This window comes from Callithrix jacchus, chromosome 2 (genome assembly GCF_049354715.1).
Source record: "Callithrix jacchus isolate 240 chromosome 2, calJac240_pri, whole genome shotgun sequence".
Lineage (NCBI taxonomy): Eukaryota > Metazoa > Chordata > Mammalia > Primates > Cebidae > Callithrix > Callithrix jacchus.
The window spans coordinates 44,491,766-44,509,885 of record NC_133503.1 but is presented as its reverse complement, the minus strand read 5'-3'; the positions used below and the strand labels follow the sequence as shown (position 1 = coordinate 44,509,885).

The following is an 18,120-nucleotide window of genomic DNA, read 5'->3' as shown; positions in this document are numbered from 1 at the left end:
ACACAATGACAAAGGGAAAAAAATTCCTGACTCTGGCTTCTGATTATGAAAGGGGAGCAATTGCTCCCCTTTGGGGTTTGAGGGACAATGCAAGACTTGTCTCTACCACAGGAGGAGAAAGGCAGCAGCTTATTCCTGGTGCCATCAGCACCGTACACAATGTTTGGACGCAACTGGTAGTTCATGAGGAAACAGTAAATGGAAGCCTTTTTCAGGTGCAAAACACTTAGGACAAATTCTTTACTGAGGGGGTGGGTGGAGAAGAGAATGCTGGAAGGCCTTAGCATTGAAAAGGAGTCAAGTGAAGATGACCAAGAAAAGGGAGGCTGCAGACATCCGGGATACACTACATGGGCATAACAATGTTGCTTAATGCGGTCTTGGTTGACGGCATAGTGTAGTGACAAGAGCTTATGTTCTAGAATTCGACAATTCTAAATTCAATCCAGACTCTTTACTAAATTACATGAGCTTGGCTTAATCATTTTTCTTTTGGGGCCTTAGTTACCTTGCTATAAAGTGTTGATAATACCTCCCCTGCAAAGGCTCTTACTACAGTTTTAGAATGGAGGGCAGAACTTCGGAGACTGGCAGTCAAAGGAGACTTTCCCATTACAGGCTATCATTCTATTTATGTATCTATCTATATGTCTACCTACCTACCTACCTCCTACAGATCCATCCATCTCATGGTAGTTTCAGTAAAGTCTGAGGTTATATTACTGTTCTTGCTTTGGAGTAGAATCCCCAGTACTCACTATGGTTACTAGCACATCATAAGCGTTCAACAGATGTTTATTGGCTGGAAGAGTTACCTTAATCTGTAATCTTTCTTTAAGAAATTAATTCTTTCTCCAGTCTTCCCTAAGTATATGTCACTGCCATCAGCCCAGATATTTATGTCAAAAGTCTTGATTCCTTGATTTATTGAGCACCTGCTAGGGTCTAGGCACCATGTGCGTGGCTAGAGTGGGGGAGGTAGGAAGAGTGTGATGAGCTAGACCCAACCACAGCTCTCAAGAATGTTAGAGAAAAGGGAAAAACTTGTCATTTGTTCAACTTTCTGCTCATCTTTAGGTATAACTCATAAGTGGGCCATTTCGAGTATGTTTTTACAACCCTTGGACAAACATGTAGAAATAATTATAATCCACAGCCATCTGAATGGAGAAAAGGCTGCCGTGAAGTGGTTCCCTGGTCATCGGATGTGTGAATGCCATACTCTGGAATTCTCACTAATGTGAAAACTACGAAGGAATAATGCTTGTTTTAACTCCTACTAGACTTCTCCCACTCCAGTCCAGCCTCTGTAGATGACATAAATGCCCAGAATAAGAATTTTAAAAGCACACAGAAAATGACTCTTGGCTAAATCTTTTGTGAAGCTAACTTACAGCTGAGTGAGTTAGCTTATTTCTATTGAGTGTGGGCTGCACTTTATATATCTATGACTATATATAAAGAATCGTTTCAAAAAATTCTGTGACTCTTTGGTTTAACTGTGAGTCACAAGGCTCCCATTTTAGAGTGTGTGTGTGTGTGTGTGAGAACTTTGGGCATAAAGCATATATTAATATGTACTTGTAAAGAAGTGCAGTGTGCATGCGGAAAGTTTTATAGTTTTGTTAAAGCAAGGGGAGTAGAATGGGGGAGAAAAAGAAAGTGTGTATGTGTGTGCATGTGGTGAAGGTGGTGGGCAGAATTACACGAGCAGCCAACTTCTTAGCGACCCAGACAGTGAAATAAGATATGAAGTGTTGTAAGAGGTGATTGTTTTCCTTTCAGAATAGCACACAGGTCTTTGAGGAGCCCTTGACTTTCTCTTTCCTCCTTGTCTTGTTAAAAGGGGATTAGAGTCCAATTAAGCCTTTTAATCCCAGGGTAGAAATTCATGTTTAAAAACAAGATTTACAGCTTCTTAAAAAAAACCACATCAGTGCAAGTTGAGTTTTGTCCTTTCAAGTTGTGACCTGCATGGTCCCAAAGAGTGTTTTCAGCTGAGTACCCAACATGCGGCTCTTCTTAATTACTTCGCCTCATACCTCCACTCCTTCATCTTTTGAAGTACGCTTCGACCTAAATAGCCATATGCTGCTAGAAATACTTCAGCTTCTGGATTGCCACGACCAACTCTAGGCTTATCTCTCTTCAGCTGGCAATACAGTGACCAGGGTTAACAACAATCTTATTAAGAGCTAACGCTTATTGGATGCTTAGTATATGGCAGGTATCATGGTGCTAGGCACTTTACATGTATTATCTTATCAGGTGCTCCATCTGGAAACGCCCAGGGCTGGCATCACCAGTGTGTGACTTGCGTAGCCACACAGGTTGAATGCTCTGCTGTTCTTATCTTGAAATTCTTGATCATTTTTGAGCAAAGAACTTGTATTTTCATTTTGCACCGAGTCCTACAAAGGTAGGTAACCAGTCCTGAGAACATTCAATAACCCACAGTTTCTTTTGCTTTCTTTCCATCTGATGCTTAATACATTGCCAGAGGACGGCATAGTGAATCTTAAATTGTGATGCCAAAACACTCTTGAGAAAATAGGTGCCATCATCTTCTCAGAGGGAAGTTCTCTAAGGGACAGAACCATGTCATGGCACTCAGCAAGGGAAAGAAAAGTATCTGTGAGAATTTGGAAAATGCTGTTTAACCCCTCTAAACCTCAGTTCTCCCATCTGTAAAATGGGGATAAAAGTAATAACACCTAACTCGCAGGCTGTTCAAGGATGAAAGGAAATGTTTATACAATTCTGACATGCGTACATACGGCATTAGTTACTATCAGGGAATTCTGGGTGTTTAGCAAGTACTAAACATCAAATATTGCTTGTGACATGTATGAATCACTTGCCCAACTCCAAAGTGTCCTCGCCCCAGGAGTTTCTTCCCTACCTGCCCTGCCGAGCTGGAGGGAACGTCTGCTTTCTCCATGGGCTGGTTGATCACAGAAGGGTTGCTGGAGCTGATGAGCACTGGGGTGCTGATCTCTACCATATGGCGCCCCGAAGGAGAATGGACCATCCGGTTGAGAGTGTTCAAGGCTGTTGTGATGGAAAAGTGCCCAGGTCCCTTCCTCCTGGACCCTGGGCCCCTACGGAGGGTGGGTGTGTTGCCTCTGGAGGACGAGGACACCAGGGACAGGTTTTTTGTGTTGGATGACTGGCGACCTTTGTTCTTTTCTAGAAGGTGTCTTGCGGTGAGGTTTGGCTGAAAAGACAAAAGGTCCAATGAGAAGTTTGTCTTCTTGATTTAATGTGAGTAGCCAGTTCCTACCCACGCCCATGTGAAGCCAGGTCAGATGCCACCTCCTCAGTCCCTGGCTCAGATGCTCATTCCTTGGTGAGCACAGTAATAACTTCCATCTTTTATCAGTGCATCCTCATGACTTTGCTCTATTAATGCATTCTCACAACTTTCCTCAAAGTATTCCTCTTTTACTGAAGTCCAAAGGGGATAGAAATAAGCCATGGTGCTCCTTCCTGGCTGAGAGTATTCTGTTTTTACCCATTTTCCCAGTCATATCCAGCTCTTTTCACCTAGTGGGCTTCCTTCCTCTTCCTTTAGCCATCCTGGAATCCCCTTGCCCTTCCTGGTGCTCCCAGCAGCCCCTCTGCTTCCCAGTCATTGCATTTTTCACTCCAAACCACAATCCTTTACTTGCCTTTCCCCCACTAGTCTGTAGGTTGCCTGGGTTGCAGGGACCTTCTTTTTCTACACATGATTCTCTCCTGTACCCTAGAGTAGATTCTTAGTGTTTGTGGAATAATGAGTGAGTGAAGTTGCTCGAATTTATACATTTGATGTGTTTGAGTCAGAATATAAGTACATTCAGTACCCTGAATCCTTATGCTAAGACTGTCTTTTACTATTTCCTCTAGATACGTTGATGTAATCACCATTCTTCCTTGTTCTGTATCTCTTGGCCAGTGATGTGTTGGTAAATCAGCTGTCAAAAACAAAAAGTAGCAAGCAAGAAAGAAAACAAGTCCTAATTTGTGGAGTTTTTCAGGCCACCAATGGTTTAACAACTGGCTGGCAAAATTCCTGAACATGTAACAACTAGCTCTTGTGATCTAGTTCCAGCCAGCTCTGGTACACCACTGTGTTATGTGTGTCTTCCCTACTCTATCGGTCAGTTCTCACAAAAAATATATAATAATATTTTGAGTACCCTACTCACTGAGGGCCCCTGTGGGTTCATTTTCTTTGGAAATCTGAAACATGTTGACAAACAAGGGTTAGTGCAATAACTCTAAAATTTTAGAATGATTACCTAAATTTCCATTTTTATTATTGTTACCAGTTGCCCTCTAAAACCACATCTCATTCTAATGTGGAAATCCAGCTATAGAGGTGAAGGAAATTTGCCCATTAAAGGACTTTTTAGTGACAATGTACAGAGGATTAAAATAGCTGAAATAGAAAATTTTATTGAATATGGCGTTCGTTGAGGAATAAATAAATAAATTTATTAAAAAGAAAAATTTAAAGAAAATGTGGTTCCTGCCTCAAGAAGCTTATAATATTGTGAAAACCTCATCAAGTAGGGGAATGAGTATTATTATGTCTACTTTAAAGATAAGAATGCTGAGGCCTGGAAGGGATGACTTATAAATGACAGAGCCAGCATGTAAACAAGAAAACATCATATAATAATAAGTGGTCTGATGTAATAGAGAGTGATTGGGGGAGGCAGCTACTGTAAATTAGGGGGTCGAGGAAGATCTGAGAAGGTGACATTTAAGCTGAAGCAACAAATGTCAACAAGGAGCTAGCTATGTAACAATGGAGGTTAGAACATGCCCAAAGAGGCACTATAAGCTAGCGTGAAAGTCCTAAAGCGAGAAAGGACATAGCTTGCTTGAGAGAAAGACAGAAGAAAGAAATAGAGAGAGGGCTGGAACAGAGCATGTGAGAAGAAGATGATAAAAGAGGTCACAGAGATAGGCAGGGGCCAGATCACAAGAGTCAGGGAGGGTTTCATTTTATTCTATGTATAATTGGAAGTCTTTGGCAGGACTTAGGTAGAGGAGTGATATGATCTGATTTGTGCCTTTAAAAGCTTATGCTCCTGTTTGGCAATTTCTTAGAAAGTTAAACACACATTTAGCATCGACCCAGCAATTCCACTCCAAAGTAATTACCCAAGAGAAAGGAAAACTTGTGCCCACTCAAAAACCAGTAGGAAAATGTTCATAGCAGCTTTATGCATAGTTGTCAACAGTTGGAAAACAACTCCCGTGTCTTTCAAGAGGTGAATGAACAAACTCTGGCACATCTATACAATAGAATACTACTAAGCATCAAAAAGGAATGAACTACTGATACATGAAACAGCACGGATAATCCCAAATGCATCATGCAAAATGAAGGAAGCCTGACTCAAAAAGCTGCATTCTGTGTGATTCCATTTATATGACATTCTGGAAAAAGAAACCTACAGGAGCAGAAAACAGACTGGTGGTTGCCAGTGGTTATGACTTGGGGAAGAAATTGAATATAAAAGGGCAGCATGCGAAATTTCGGGGCAGCCGTTGGAACTATTCTATGCCTTGATTGTGGTGTGGTTACGCAATTGTATGCATTTATTAAAATGTATAGAACTGGATGTTAAAAAGAGTAAATTTTTCTGTATGTTAATTAAAAAAAAAAAAACCAAAAGCTCGTTTTGGCTGTTATTTAGAAATGCCAGAACAGAAGTAGGGAGACCAATTAGGAAATTATTGAAATTGTTTAGGCAAGCTCTGAACTAGGAAAAATGACTTATAGGACCCAGGGCACCTGCCCCTCCATTGTTCACCCAGTTAAAGGGCAATATATGCTCTGAATTGAATGGTGAAGTTCTTTATACAGTCACTCATGGCTATAATGAAATAAGTTAATTGTTTCTGCTTCTGCCTAATTGTTCTGTCCACAGGTGAGCACCACCTTCAGCTTTTCTAACATCAACACTGACAAAGGGCCCCTGGAGACTCTGCATCTGCCCTGTCCTCTGCCAACATGATTAATAGCTCTGTTGGGGAAGAATTGCAGGTCTCTTAGATTTGCACCCACTCATTTGAAACAATATTGTTGAGGCTCATTGGGCTGAGCAAAGTTCATATAACCCAGGCAGGCTCCATTGGAGGAGCCCTGATAAGAATGAGCATAGACTGAGCCTTTGTTTTATCACCTTTGAATGTAGGTGCAATTAAATAAGTAAAATGATACATTAACAAGAAAAACCCTGTTTATGCCAAAACACACACACACACACACACACACACACACACACACACACACCCCATGCTTATAAGAAAGCCTCCCTTTCTTCTAATTGCTTTGCATGGCACTGGTAATTCAAAACTTATTTAAAGAGATCTCAGCAAGTGCTAGTTTTAATGAAATGACTGAAGTCAAAATTTAAGTGCTGCTTTAAAAAGCACAATTTAGATTTCAGGTAATTTTTGAAAACCAAGTTTCCAGATTAGAGCAACCACTTGATTATCTTTTTCCCCTCCAAGCAATTAGGAGAACAAATGAAGCACTGGCTAGTTTAATGATAATCGTGATGGTTCTTGTATTTGCTAATTTTAGAGGTGAAGTGGCAGGAAAGTGTATCCAAATGAATAATCATTAAATGGAGAAGTTTTGGGAAAATGGGTTTCAGAAATGGGTAATAAGATGAGCGGTGCCTCCCCGCTCTCCCAGAGTTTATGAAGAAGCATCTCAAGATAATGCAGTAGACCAGGCAACAATTTCGATAAATACTTAAGTATACCTCTTATGGGTCCAACTAGGTACTAATTGCAGCTGATCTCTGTCCTTAGAGAGTTAACCATTGTTTCCGAATCTTAGTAACTTCCTTCTCCGAAAAGGCTCCTACCCAGAAGATGGCTCTGCCACTGACCTACGTCCATAAATCAAGAAGTGGGCTGTTCTTGACCACTAATCTTCTGTGTCCCTGCCTCTGTCAATCCCAAAGTCCTCTGGATTCTGCCTCCTGAAATGTCCCTGAACCTCCTGGTCTAATCCACGGTCATCTAACTGGGCAATGCAGGAGCCTCCTAACTGGACTTCCTGCTTTTGTCTCTCTCCTCCTCAAATCATTCCTCCCACTGCAGCCAGGACAGTCTAAGAAATCCAAATCTGGTCACTTCAAAAACCTTTCAATGGCTTCTATTGGCTTTTGGGTCGAATCCACACTTCTTATGATATGACAAATGCAATGATACCCAATGTTTCATGTGTTCCCTTATACTTTTCAGCTGACTTGAAATCAGATCAAGCTATGTAACTGATTCAGGCTAATGGGCTGTGCGTGGGAGTGACAAGTGTCACTTCTGAGATGAGGTGTTTAGTTGCTGATACAACTCACTCTTTTTCATGCATCCCTACTGTGGAGACTAGGAAGTCCACCTGTTCCAGATGATGCAGCTACAAGATATATCATCTGGAACAGGTGGACTTCCTAGTCTGGGTTCCTGAGTGACTATGTGAGCAGAATCCCTCATCATTCTGCACTGAACATGGAATGTAGGTGAGGAATAATATTTTTTTTTGTTAAGCCACTTAGACTTGAATGCTGTTTATTGCCACGGCATAACCTAGCCTATCCTGACTATACAGGATGGTTTAGTCCTCTGTGATCTGCCTTACATTTACTTCCCTGGCTTCACTTTTTGTTCTTTTACTGTCTAAGCTCCAGCTCTGGTACTTCCTTTTTCCCTTGGCTACACTTTACCTCCTCATTCTGCAGGACTTTTGCACATGCTACCTCCATTACCTAAAATGCTCTTCCTTCCATACTTACTTTTCTATCTGTCAGATCTTGGCATAAGTGACATTTGCTGACTTTCTGCCCAGGTAAGTTGCATATCATAACTTCCTAATAGTTTCCTCTACTTCAGTATTTTATTTTTTTCTTTTTTGGGATAGGATCTTGCTCTGTTGTCCAGGATAGAGTATAGTGGTACAATCATGGCTCACTGCAGCCTTGACCTCCTGGGCTCAAACAATTCTCCTGCCTCAGCCTCTGGAGTAGCTGGGACCAAGTGTGAGCCATCATACCTGGCTAGTTTATAAGTTTTTTGTAGAGATGGGAGTTTTACTATGTTCCTCAAGCTGGTCTCAATCTCTCGGGCTCAAGCAATCCTCCCACCTCTGGCCCCCAATGTGTTGGGGTTACAGCCATGAGCCACTATACCCGGCTTCTTCAGTCTTTACATGATTCATCACACTTGTAACTACTGGAATACTTTCTGACTTTACAGTCTCTCAGGGCAGGGACCCATGTTTGTCTTGTGTCTTTCGAACTAGGCACAGGTCCTGGCATAGCAGGCACTCAATGAAAAATTAGTTGAATAATTAAATATATGTTTAGGACAGGGTTACACTGAATGGTTTGCTCTTTAATTTTTTTTTTCCCTTTGGGTGCTTTGACTACTTTCTGAATTGTTTTCCATTCATTCACTTGTTAAGCTAATTTTTTAAAAACAGAGTGCCTGTTCTGTATTAGGTTAGCCTGTGAAGTACAATTAACACATTCATCAGATATTCAGTGAGGATAGAGACCATTGAGGGTTTAACTACTTGCTGAAATTTTATAGAGAAAGTAGGTTTCTATTTGAGCCTTATAAAATAAGTGAAATTTGAACAGGTAAAGAGAATTGGGTGGTATATCTGAAAGGGGCCTCAGCAAGAGAAAAAGTATTAGGAATGAGAAGTAGGAATGAGATTAATAGAGACAATAAGAAGACCAGCCTCTCTGGACCCTTCCTCCAACCCTTCCTTTGACACTGATAGAGTAGAGGAGTTACAGAGAACACTGAAAGCTGTGCAATGCTCTGGGTATGCCATTCATTTCAGAACCTGCTTTAGCTCTTATGATTAGAAGAATTGGTTGCTTTTCCATTGTGGTCTGCTCTGTTTCAAACCCTCCAATGCCCAGGGCAGACAGCACACCTTTTACTTCTTTCATAGCTTTCCACTACTCATTTTTAATGCTTTATGCATGTTAAACACCTAATAAATGCAGTTAAACAATGAAACCTTTTTTTTTTTTTTTTTTGAGACAGAGTCTCACTCTGTTGCCAGGCACCAGGCTGGAGTGTAGTGGCGCCATCTTGGCTCACTGCAACCCCTGCCTCCCAGGTTCAAGCAATTCTCCTGTCTCAGCCTCCCGAGTAGCTGGGACTACAGGTGCATACCACCAGGCCCAGCTAATTTTTCTGTTTTTAGGTAGAGATGGAGTTTCACCATGTTGGCCAGGATGGTCTCCATCTCTTGACCTTGTGATCCATCTGCCTCAGCCTCCCAAAATGCTGGTATTACAGGTGTGAGCCACTGCACCCGGCTGAAACCTCTCCTTAAATATGTAATGACTTGCTTCAATCTAAAGTGAGGCTCATGGCTAATAAGGTTAGGCACTGACCCGTTATATTATTATACTGGAGATACAGATAACTTAGCATGTTTTCTTTCTTTTTTTTTTTAAAAAAAATATTTCTTTAAAAAAACAGAAGTAATAAATATATGCTAATTTCAGAAGATATAGAAAATACAAGTTGGCAGAAGAAAATGAAAAGCATCTAGAATCTCACCATCTAGTGATCACAAAATGTTAACATTTTGATACATATACTTCTCTAGTCCTTTATCCATTTATATAAAAACACATATATTTATAAAGCTGGTTCCATGTGGTCCAACTTATTTTTTTATTGTGATAAAAGACATGTAACATAAAATTTACCTTCTGAGCCATTTTTAAGTGTACAGTTCAGCAGTGTTACGTATATTCACGCTGTTATGAAATACATCTTTAGAACTTTTATCCTGCAAATCTGAAACTGTATATCTATTAAACTTTAAAAAAGCTTAACAATAAATCATAAATCTTTCCATAATATCAAATGCTTTATGATAGTAAATATTATTCTCCATATATTATAGTATTCTCCATTGAGAGACACTTTTTTCATCACCACAATTTTTAAAAATGAAGTCCTTATTATTGAATATTTTGAGTACTTCTGGTTTGTCATAATTATACATCATTACCTAATGTTATGGTGAACAGTTTTGAACATTTTGTATATCTATCTTTGCATACTTATTTAAATATTTTCTTACAATAAACTCTTATATGTAGACTTGTGGACTCATAGGAGGCACACAGTTTTAATACTTTTGGTGTAAGTTTATTTTAGTTTGCATATGAGAGATTTCACTCATTTCCCCAGACTCTTGCTAGAATTAGGTGTTATTGTCTGGCATCTATTCTTTAGAGATTTTAGTTCTGAAATAAGCCTCCTATCAAATAGGAATTGTTCTCAGGCATCACTGTAGCACATGCATATTTCTGTACAGGCGTGAACCAGATGTAGACTTGATACTCACGTACCTCTACAAACAAGATGGGGAAGATGCCTACTTTATCTCCTAACTTGCCTTCTGCCCAGTTCTCATCCACTCGGCTGATCACAGTTATGATATCATCCTGAAAGAGAAAGTCTCATGGTCAGCATTTACTTCCATTTTCAGGCAGTAGAAGCTTTCAGCAGACATCAGTTTGGAGTCTCAGATGGTGTAAGGTGTGAGGAATATAGCTTGTGCTTGATTTATTTGGGAAATCTTTTTGCTAAAATGAACTTTCTTCATAAAGGGCAGTATTTGTGTCACCGAGACCATAGAGGAGTAGAAATAATTTGGAGAATCAATAGAATACAATAGGAAAACTTAGAAATGTTCCAATTTTTAATCACCAGGAGGGTCCAAGCTTTTCATTTAAATTTATCTGATAGAGAAATCAAGATGGAAGCCATAGGAGAAGCACTTTTAGCTTTGCAAAAAGAAAAATGAATTTTATGCTCATTTAGAAGACTTTTCAGAATGTATTCAATTTTTAATGCTTCAAACATTTTGTTCAGATTTTTCTTACTACAAAAGGTTATATGTAAATTTGTAGAAACATTTGAAAATACAGATAAGCAAAAAAAAAGGAAAATATTATACCACAATAAAGATACAATCAAATGTCAATAGCTTGAATAACACATTTTTTCCAGATTCTTTTCTATCAAGACAAAACATACACACATATAAATGTACATATTTTTAAAATCTTTCCAAAAACATAACACATGAATACAATGAAGTGCACAAATCTTGAGAAATTTTACATCTGAATATATCCATGAAATCCCTGTTCAGATGAAGATATAGAATATCCCCAGCACCCAGGAGGTTCCTTTGTGCCCTTTCCCACCACCTATTAAGAGGCGACCACTACTCTGACTTCTAGTACTATACATTTATTTTGCCTGTTCCTGTACCTCACATAAATGAAGCCACATGGGAAACTGATTTTTTTTTTAACTTAATACTATTTTAGGAACACCTTACCATGTCCATACAACATTCATCAAGTTCAACCTGTATATTCATCCACTAAAGACCTTTTTATCTCTCTGACATTATGTTCCATGCTCCTCAGGAATTGGGATTAATTCAAATCTAAATCTGTTACTGCATTATACCCTTTCTTAGCTTCCTCTTACACAACGGTACCCAACCTTGTTGGCACCAGGGACCAGTTCCATGAAAGACAATTCTTCCATGGCTGCAGTGGGTAGGGAGTAGGGAGAGAGGGTGGGGGATAGGGGATGGTTTCAGGATAAAACTGCTCCACCTCATATCATCAGGCATTCGATTCTCATAAGGAGCATGTAACTTAGATCTCTTGCATGCGCAGTTCACAATAGGGTTCATGATCCTATGAGAATCTAATTGCTGCCACTGATCTGACAGGAGGTGGAGCTCAGGCAATAATGCAACCCATGGGGAGCAGCTATAAATACAGATGAAAGTTTGCTTGCTTGTCCCGCTCACCTCCTGCTGTGCGGCCTGTTTCCTAATAGGCCACAGACTGGTACTGGTTGGTGGTCCAGGGGTTGGGGTTCCTGCTCTTACACATCTGCAATTATGCATTTGTAGGTTATTTCTTTTTTTATTGTTGTTAGATGGAGTCTTGCTCTGTTGCCCAGGCTGAGTACAATGGCGCAATCTTGGCTCACAGCAACTCCGCCTCCCAGGTTCATGCGATTCTTCCGCCTCAGTCTCCTGAGTAGCTGGGACTACAGGCATGCACCACCACACCCGGCTAATTTATATATTTTTAGTAGAGATGGGGTTTTGCCATGTTGGTCAGGCTGGTCTCGAACTCCTGACCTCAAGTGATCTGCCCACCATCGCCTCCCACAGTGTTGGGATTATAGGCGTGAACCACTGTGCCCAGAGGTTATTATTTCTTTAATGTCTGTCTACCATATCAGACCATAAACTCCATGTATGCAGGGCCAAACTCCATGTGTCTGCTTTGTTAATCTTTGCTGTCCCTAGCACCTAATGCAGTGGCTTCCCTTTAGTAGTCAGGCAACAGATATTTCCTGAATGCATCCATGCATAAATAAATACATGAAGTTGAATAAATTATATAATTTACTGAGCTAGAAAGCACTAGGAAAAGAACAACTTTGGGAAAGAATATCTCGAGTTTAATTTGGATGTGCTGAGTTTAGACCATGAGATTTCCTAGAAGTCTCTGTATTCCACAGCCTTCCAGAATGGGTCAAATCTTTTTTCCGGTTTCTTTATCATAATTTCCCATTTATAAGTGTGTTTCTTCCACTAGATTGCCCACTCTGTGAAGGTAAGGACAATGACTCATCACTTTATCTCCAATGGCCAGCTTGGCACATGGATGGGCTCAAAAAATGAATAAGCATGTAGAGTAAATGTCCCAGTTTGCAAATTCCCAGAAAGGGTCAGAGAGGCAGACGATGATACTCCCTGCTTATGTCTTCCTCCAGCTGTGTGTCTAATGCCTGGCACAAAATAATTACTCACTACATATTTGCGGGATTGAACTGACCTTCCTCTAACTGTAGTCTACATCTAAACTTTGCTGTTTGGGCTGTAGAATGACCTTCCTTAGGAGTCTCACTCTGAGGTCCCAAGGAAATAATAAACGTCGTTATCTCAAAATGTGGAGGACAGGGAGGTTGTCTAGTTTGAGGAAACCTGAAGTAAATCTCCTTTCTGGTAGTGGTGGAATAAAAATATTTTGCAAAACAAAAGACTTTGGCTAAAGTATTGTAACAGTGCCTCTTTCTATACTTATATTTGATCGACTTATCACCAGTAGTGAAGAATGAAAATAATTCCAACTGTGGTTTCTATGAGAGATGTGAATGTCTATGGAATAACAAATACTGAATACGGAGAGTTAAAGTAGTGTAGACTTTAGTAGAACTGTCATTACTTGCAAATGGTGGGGAATCATCTAATGAAAAACAGAGGCACAAGAAATCTTAGGGTAATTAATGTTTGAAAAGTATGTCTCGTAAGAGATTATTTATGTAGAAAGGCATGATTATGTTGTTATGTGTGTCTGCAGTGTTTTGAATGTGATGTTTACAACAACATAGAATGTTGTAAATGAGTAGAATTAGGTAAGCATAACTTGGTCAGCAAGAATACCCTTCCACATACATGATTAAGAGGTAGGGGCATGGTTTTACATAGCATGTTATCAAATTGTTTGTGATTTTCTGTTCACGTATCTGTTCTTCCCATTACTATGCCAGGAGAGCAAAGACTGTGACTTATTCATGTCCTATTCCCAGGACCTGCAAAGAGTAAGTGCTCAAAAGTGATAGAATGAATGAATGAGTGAATGAGTGTATACTTTTGTAATTACAATAAAAAAGGCTCACAGATTTCTATCGCTTATTTGTAGATTTCTGTAGAGATTTTACTTGCATTTAGTTTGAATTGTACACACATATTACATATGTAATTTATGCATAAAATATAATTTATGCTTAAAATATAATTTATGCATAAAAGAATAAATATGAACAATAATATAATATATTTAATATATAATTTTTTAAAATCAGCAAATGTTAAACAAGCAACTCTGGTTCTGCTATGGTCTCTATGTGGTCCCAGCTGACTGTGGTGGCCACCCAGAATCCTACCTTGAGGAAGGTGAGGCAATCCTGGTTCTCTCTCTTGTCCTTGCCTCGTAGGTCGAAGTTGTAGAGGGCCCTGCAGAGTGGGGGTGGCTGGGGCAGCTGCTTGATGACTTCCACAGAGCTGGCTGGGAAGATCCCGCTGATGCCATTGATTTCCCCCTGGTACCAATTCTCATCAAGCTGTCTCCGGAGAAGAATGACATCTCCCTTATTAAACCTTAGGTCACCAGGACTCTGCCCTCTGTAGTTGCATAAGGCCTTGGCTCGAGGCACCTGCAATGGCACAGACCAATAAAATACATACTTAGCTCAAATATCTACTTAGCTTAGAGTCTAGAGGAACAGAAGATACAAGCATTCCCTCTTTTGTTATACTTTGCTTTAACATGCTTTGCAAATATTGAGCTTTTTACAAATCAAAATTTATAGCAACCTGTGCTGAAAAAGTCTATTCGTGCAATTGTTCCAACACCACGTGCTGACTTTGTTTCATTATTATTATACCTGCTATGGTGATCTGTAATCAGTGATCTTTGATGTTAGTATTATAATGCCTGAGTTGAGGGGTGGGTGCCACAAACTGCCCATACAAGACAGCAAACTTTGTCAATAAATGTTTGTGTTCTGACTGCTCCACCAACTGGCCATTCTGCCATCTCACTCCCTCTCCTTGGGCCTCCCTATTCTCTGAGACACAAAAATACTAAAATGAGGCCAATTAATAACCCTAAAATGGCCTACACATTTTCAAGTAAAAGGAAGAGTTGCACATCTCTCACTTTAAATCAAAAGCCAGAAATGATTAATCTTAGTGAAGAAGGCATGACTGAAGCTGAGATAGGCCAAAAGCTAGGCCTCTTGTGACAAACAGCCAAGTTGTGAATGCAAAGGAAAAGTTCTTGAAGGAAATTAGAAGTGCTACCGCGGTGAACACATAAATGATAAGAAAGTGAAACAACCTTATTGCTAATATGGAGGAAGTTTGACTCGTTGGGTAGAAGATCAAACCAGCCACAACATACACTTAAGCCAAAGCCTAATTCAGATCAAGAGCCTAACTTTCTTTAATTCTATGAAGGCTGAGAGAGGTGTGGAAGCTGCAGAAGAAAAGTTTGAAGCTAGCTGAGATTGTTTGAGGTTAAAGAAAAGAAGCTGTCTCTATAACTTAAAAATGCAAGGTGAAGCCGCAAACCATCAATATTGAGGCAAGACCCACCACCAGCAAGAAGATGGCAACGTGCTGAAGGCTCAAATCATCATTAACTTTTTGTTAGTAGTAAAGTATTTTAAATTAAGTTAGATATACTTTTTTAGGCATAATGCTATTGCACACTCAGTAGACTACAGTGTAATGTAAACAACTTTTATATGCACCGGGAAGTAAAAAAATTGTTTGACTTGCTTTATTACGGCATTAGCATTATTGTAGTGGTCTGGGACTGAACCTACACTATCTGGGGTATACCTGCATAGTATTTTTTCCCATAAAACATGGATATTTTATTCCAGCTGTAGGACATGGAAAACAAAACAAAACAGCAGCAACAACAACAAAAACCAGAGGGAAACACATCTTCCCACACACCATTCTAATTTAAGTAACATTAATTTGGGAAAGGTAGAGCAGAAATACATTTATACATATAAGTATGTATGTCTTTATACATACATATATGCATTTTCAGATTTTAGTCTCATTGGAGTTCATATCCTCATTTAAAAAAAATAAATGCCCTTATAGGTCATCAAATGCAAGCTAATATTTCTACCTATGTCTCCTCGTCAGTCATTTAATACTGTTTGGATTGCATTCAGAGTTTGTGTGTTAACCACTTATGTAATTTACCGAATTGCACATTTGGAGAGGTAAGGGAAAAACTTGGTTTAGGTAATACTCTATGTATCAGTTACCCATGATGTGATTTTTTTCATCATTATTTGCAACTTCACACATCTTGTAGTCTCTCTATGCAGTCTACTTCAGCTTCTAGTGCTGTACGTATCGATGTCTTCTGGGTGGGACTGCCCGTGATCCATGAGCTTGGGGTCACGCATAAACTGTGTAGCCCCTGAAGTGGAATCTGATTTGGTGTTTGCTTCAGAGCTGAGTTCTGTTGGCAAGGGCACTGAGTGTTTCAAGACGTGAGTTGTTTTGGCAGGCACTTCTATTTTGGCAGAGGATCCTAGCTTAGTTTTTTCTTTAGATTTAGGAAGTGACTCTTTTATGCTGCTTTTTATCCACAATGACTTAACTACTCCCAAAATCTGCTGGCTTGTAGCGTATACCATTTCCCTGTTACCTTAGCAATTATTACTGACTGAACTGGGTAGCAAACAGTTGCTCCTAAAGTGGCCAGTCCTAGAGGATGAGTAATTTTCTTAAACTTAGAACTTTTTCGTGCTGAAACCAAGCCCATTTGAAACCGTAATAACTACCATTTTTGGAAGAAAATCCTAAGGAGGATTTTTCATATAGACATAAGCATCTTTTCCAAATTGTACTGTATCCATTATCCCATTTTTCACAAAGACATAAACACCCTTGCCCCAGCCAATATAATGACCAGTTGCAGTGCAGATGGAAGCAAAGCCCATTTGTAAATGACCAGGCTGCTCTTCAACATATTTAGAATGGAGCGATAGTGCAGCATATATGGGGAGCTGCTCTGGTTTCACTAGCTGTTTTTTGGATTCCTCTTTTTTGGCTGCATGTACATTTACAGATGCATATATCAGACCTGCAGGCATGGTTGTCAGTTTTCCCATCTACTAGCAGGGTGAAAATCTGAAACATTGACAATGGTAAATGCTGGGGAGAATGAAGAGCAACAGGAAGTCTCATTCATTGCTGGGTGATGACATAATCTGCACAACAAATGCCCATGATACAAGTTTACCTGTGTAATATACCTTTACAGGTATACCTGAACCCTGATGGCCGCCATGTCTATGACCCTTTCGGCCAAGGTTTTCAGACAGCACCTGCATAATATTAATAACTAATTACTGAGCACTTCCTATGTGCTAAGTGTGTATGTGGATCATCTCATTTATATAGCCCTTGGAGTTAGACACTCATTATCTCCATTTATAAGACAGGATGACAGAGACATAGAGTGATTTATTAACTTGCATAAGTTGACACAGCTGAGAAATGGCAGATATGGGACATGAACTCAGACTACCTGATGCTAGAGCTCTTTTTCTTAATCACTATGCCAGCAACAGGGTCAGGAACTCGACTCCACATCTATGAGAGTGGAGTCAGGGACTCTGGGTCTGCATACTGATTTTGAATTCTGGCTTCACGTCTTTCCATTTGCGTAATCATGGCCAAGTTACTCAGTCTTTCCTAAACTGTATTCATTTATAAAATGAGCATTTGGATCATTAGGAAGCTCAACTGACACAAAGAAACAATTAGTCAGAAATCGATCATCGGTTTAAAAAAAATCAGTTCAAGCATAATCATTCGCCAAATCAGTTGTCTAAATAATTATTTCAGTCAAATACAATTTTACTAATTAAAATTGTTTTTTTTTCCACATAGAAATGGCTTTACTCCAGTCTTGCTTGAAGTCAGCTTGACAAACTGCAAGTTCTAACAGATTATGTTTAAGAGGAAGTGCTTCAGCCACCTAGGGTCATATTTTATTTTGTGGTTTTCCACACAGTGGGATTATGTAATCCCCTCTCATTATAGCAGTCTTGCTATTCAGTCTTGCTAGTCATATAATGGGGTATAGAGAGGCATTAATTTAGGTCTTCATGGATCTCCTGAATCTGCAATGTTCATTTGAAAAAAAAATTCCAAGCAACTCAGAAGTAGAGACAAGACCTAACAGTACTTTGCTGATGGAATGGTTGAGCTGTCCTTTCCTGCTGGTCTGCACATACAGTAAGGAGACCCCAGGGGTGAGAAAACCACAGGAATACAGCTCATCCCCAAGAAACTGGTGGACAAATGAGCAAAGATGTATGTAATGGGGGGTTTAAAAAATGCTGTGGAATTAAACAAGGAATTGGTTGAATAAATTATTACATACCCATACAATGAAAAACTTTGCAGTCATTAAAATTGATGATGTA

The 18,120-nt window shown here is 39.6% G+C and overlaps 1 protein-coding gene and 1 pseudogene across 10 annotated transcripts in view; both read right to left on the bottom strand.

The window, feature by feature from the left end:
• Positions 1 to 18,120, bottom strand: part of SH3RF2 (SH3 domain containing ring finger 2) — a 159,561-nt gene that overhangs the window by 70,726 nt on the left and 70,715 nt on the right. For all 10 annotated transcript variants that reach the window (XM_035287542.3, XM_035287547.3, XM_078362278.1 and 7 more), the window contains 3 exons: positions 14,035 to 14,304; positions 10,395 to 10,490; positions 2,903 to 3,217 (listed from right to left, as the gene is read on the bottom strand). In XM_035287542.3, the coding sequence (XP_035143433.2) occupies positions 2,903 to 3,217; positions 10,395 to 10,490; positions 14,035 to 14,304 (681 nt within the window). The remainder of the gene's footprint in view (positions 1 to 2,902; positions 3,218 to 10,394; positions 10,491 to 14,034; positions 14,305 to 18,120) is intronic.
• Positions 15,840 to 17,008, bottom strand: LOC118150423 (MICOS complex subunit MIC27 pseudogene; annotated as a pseudogene).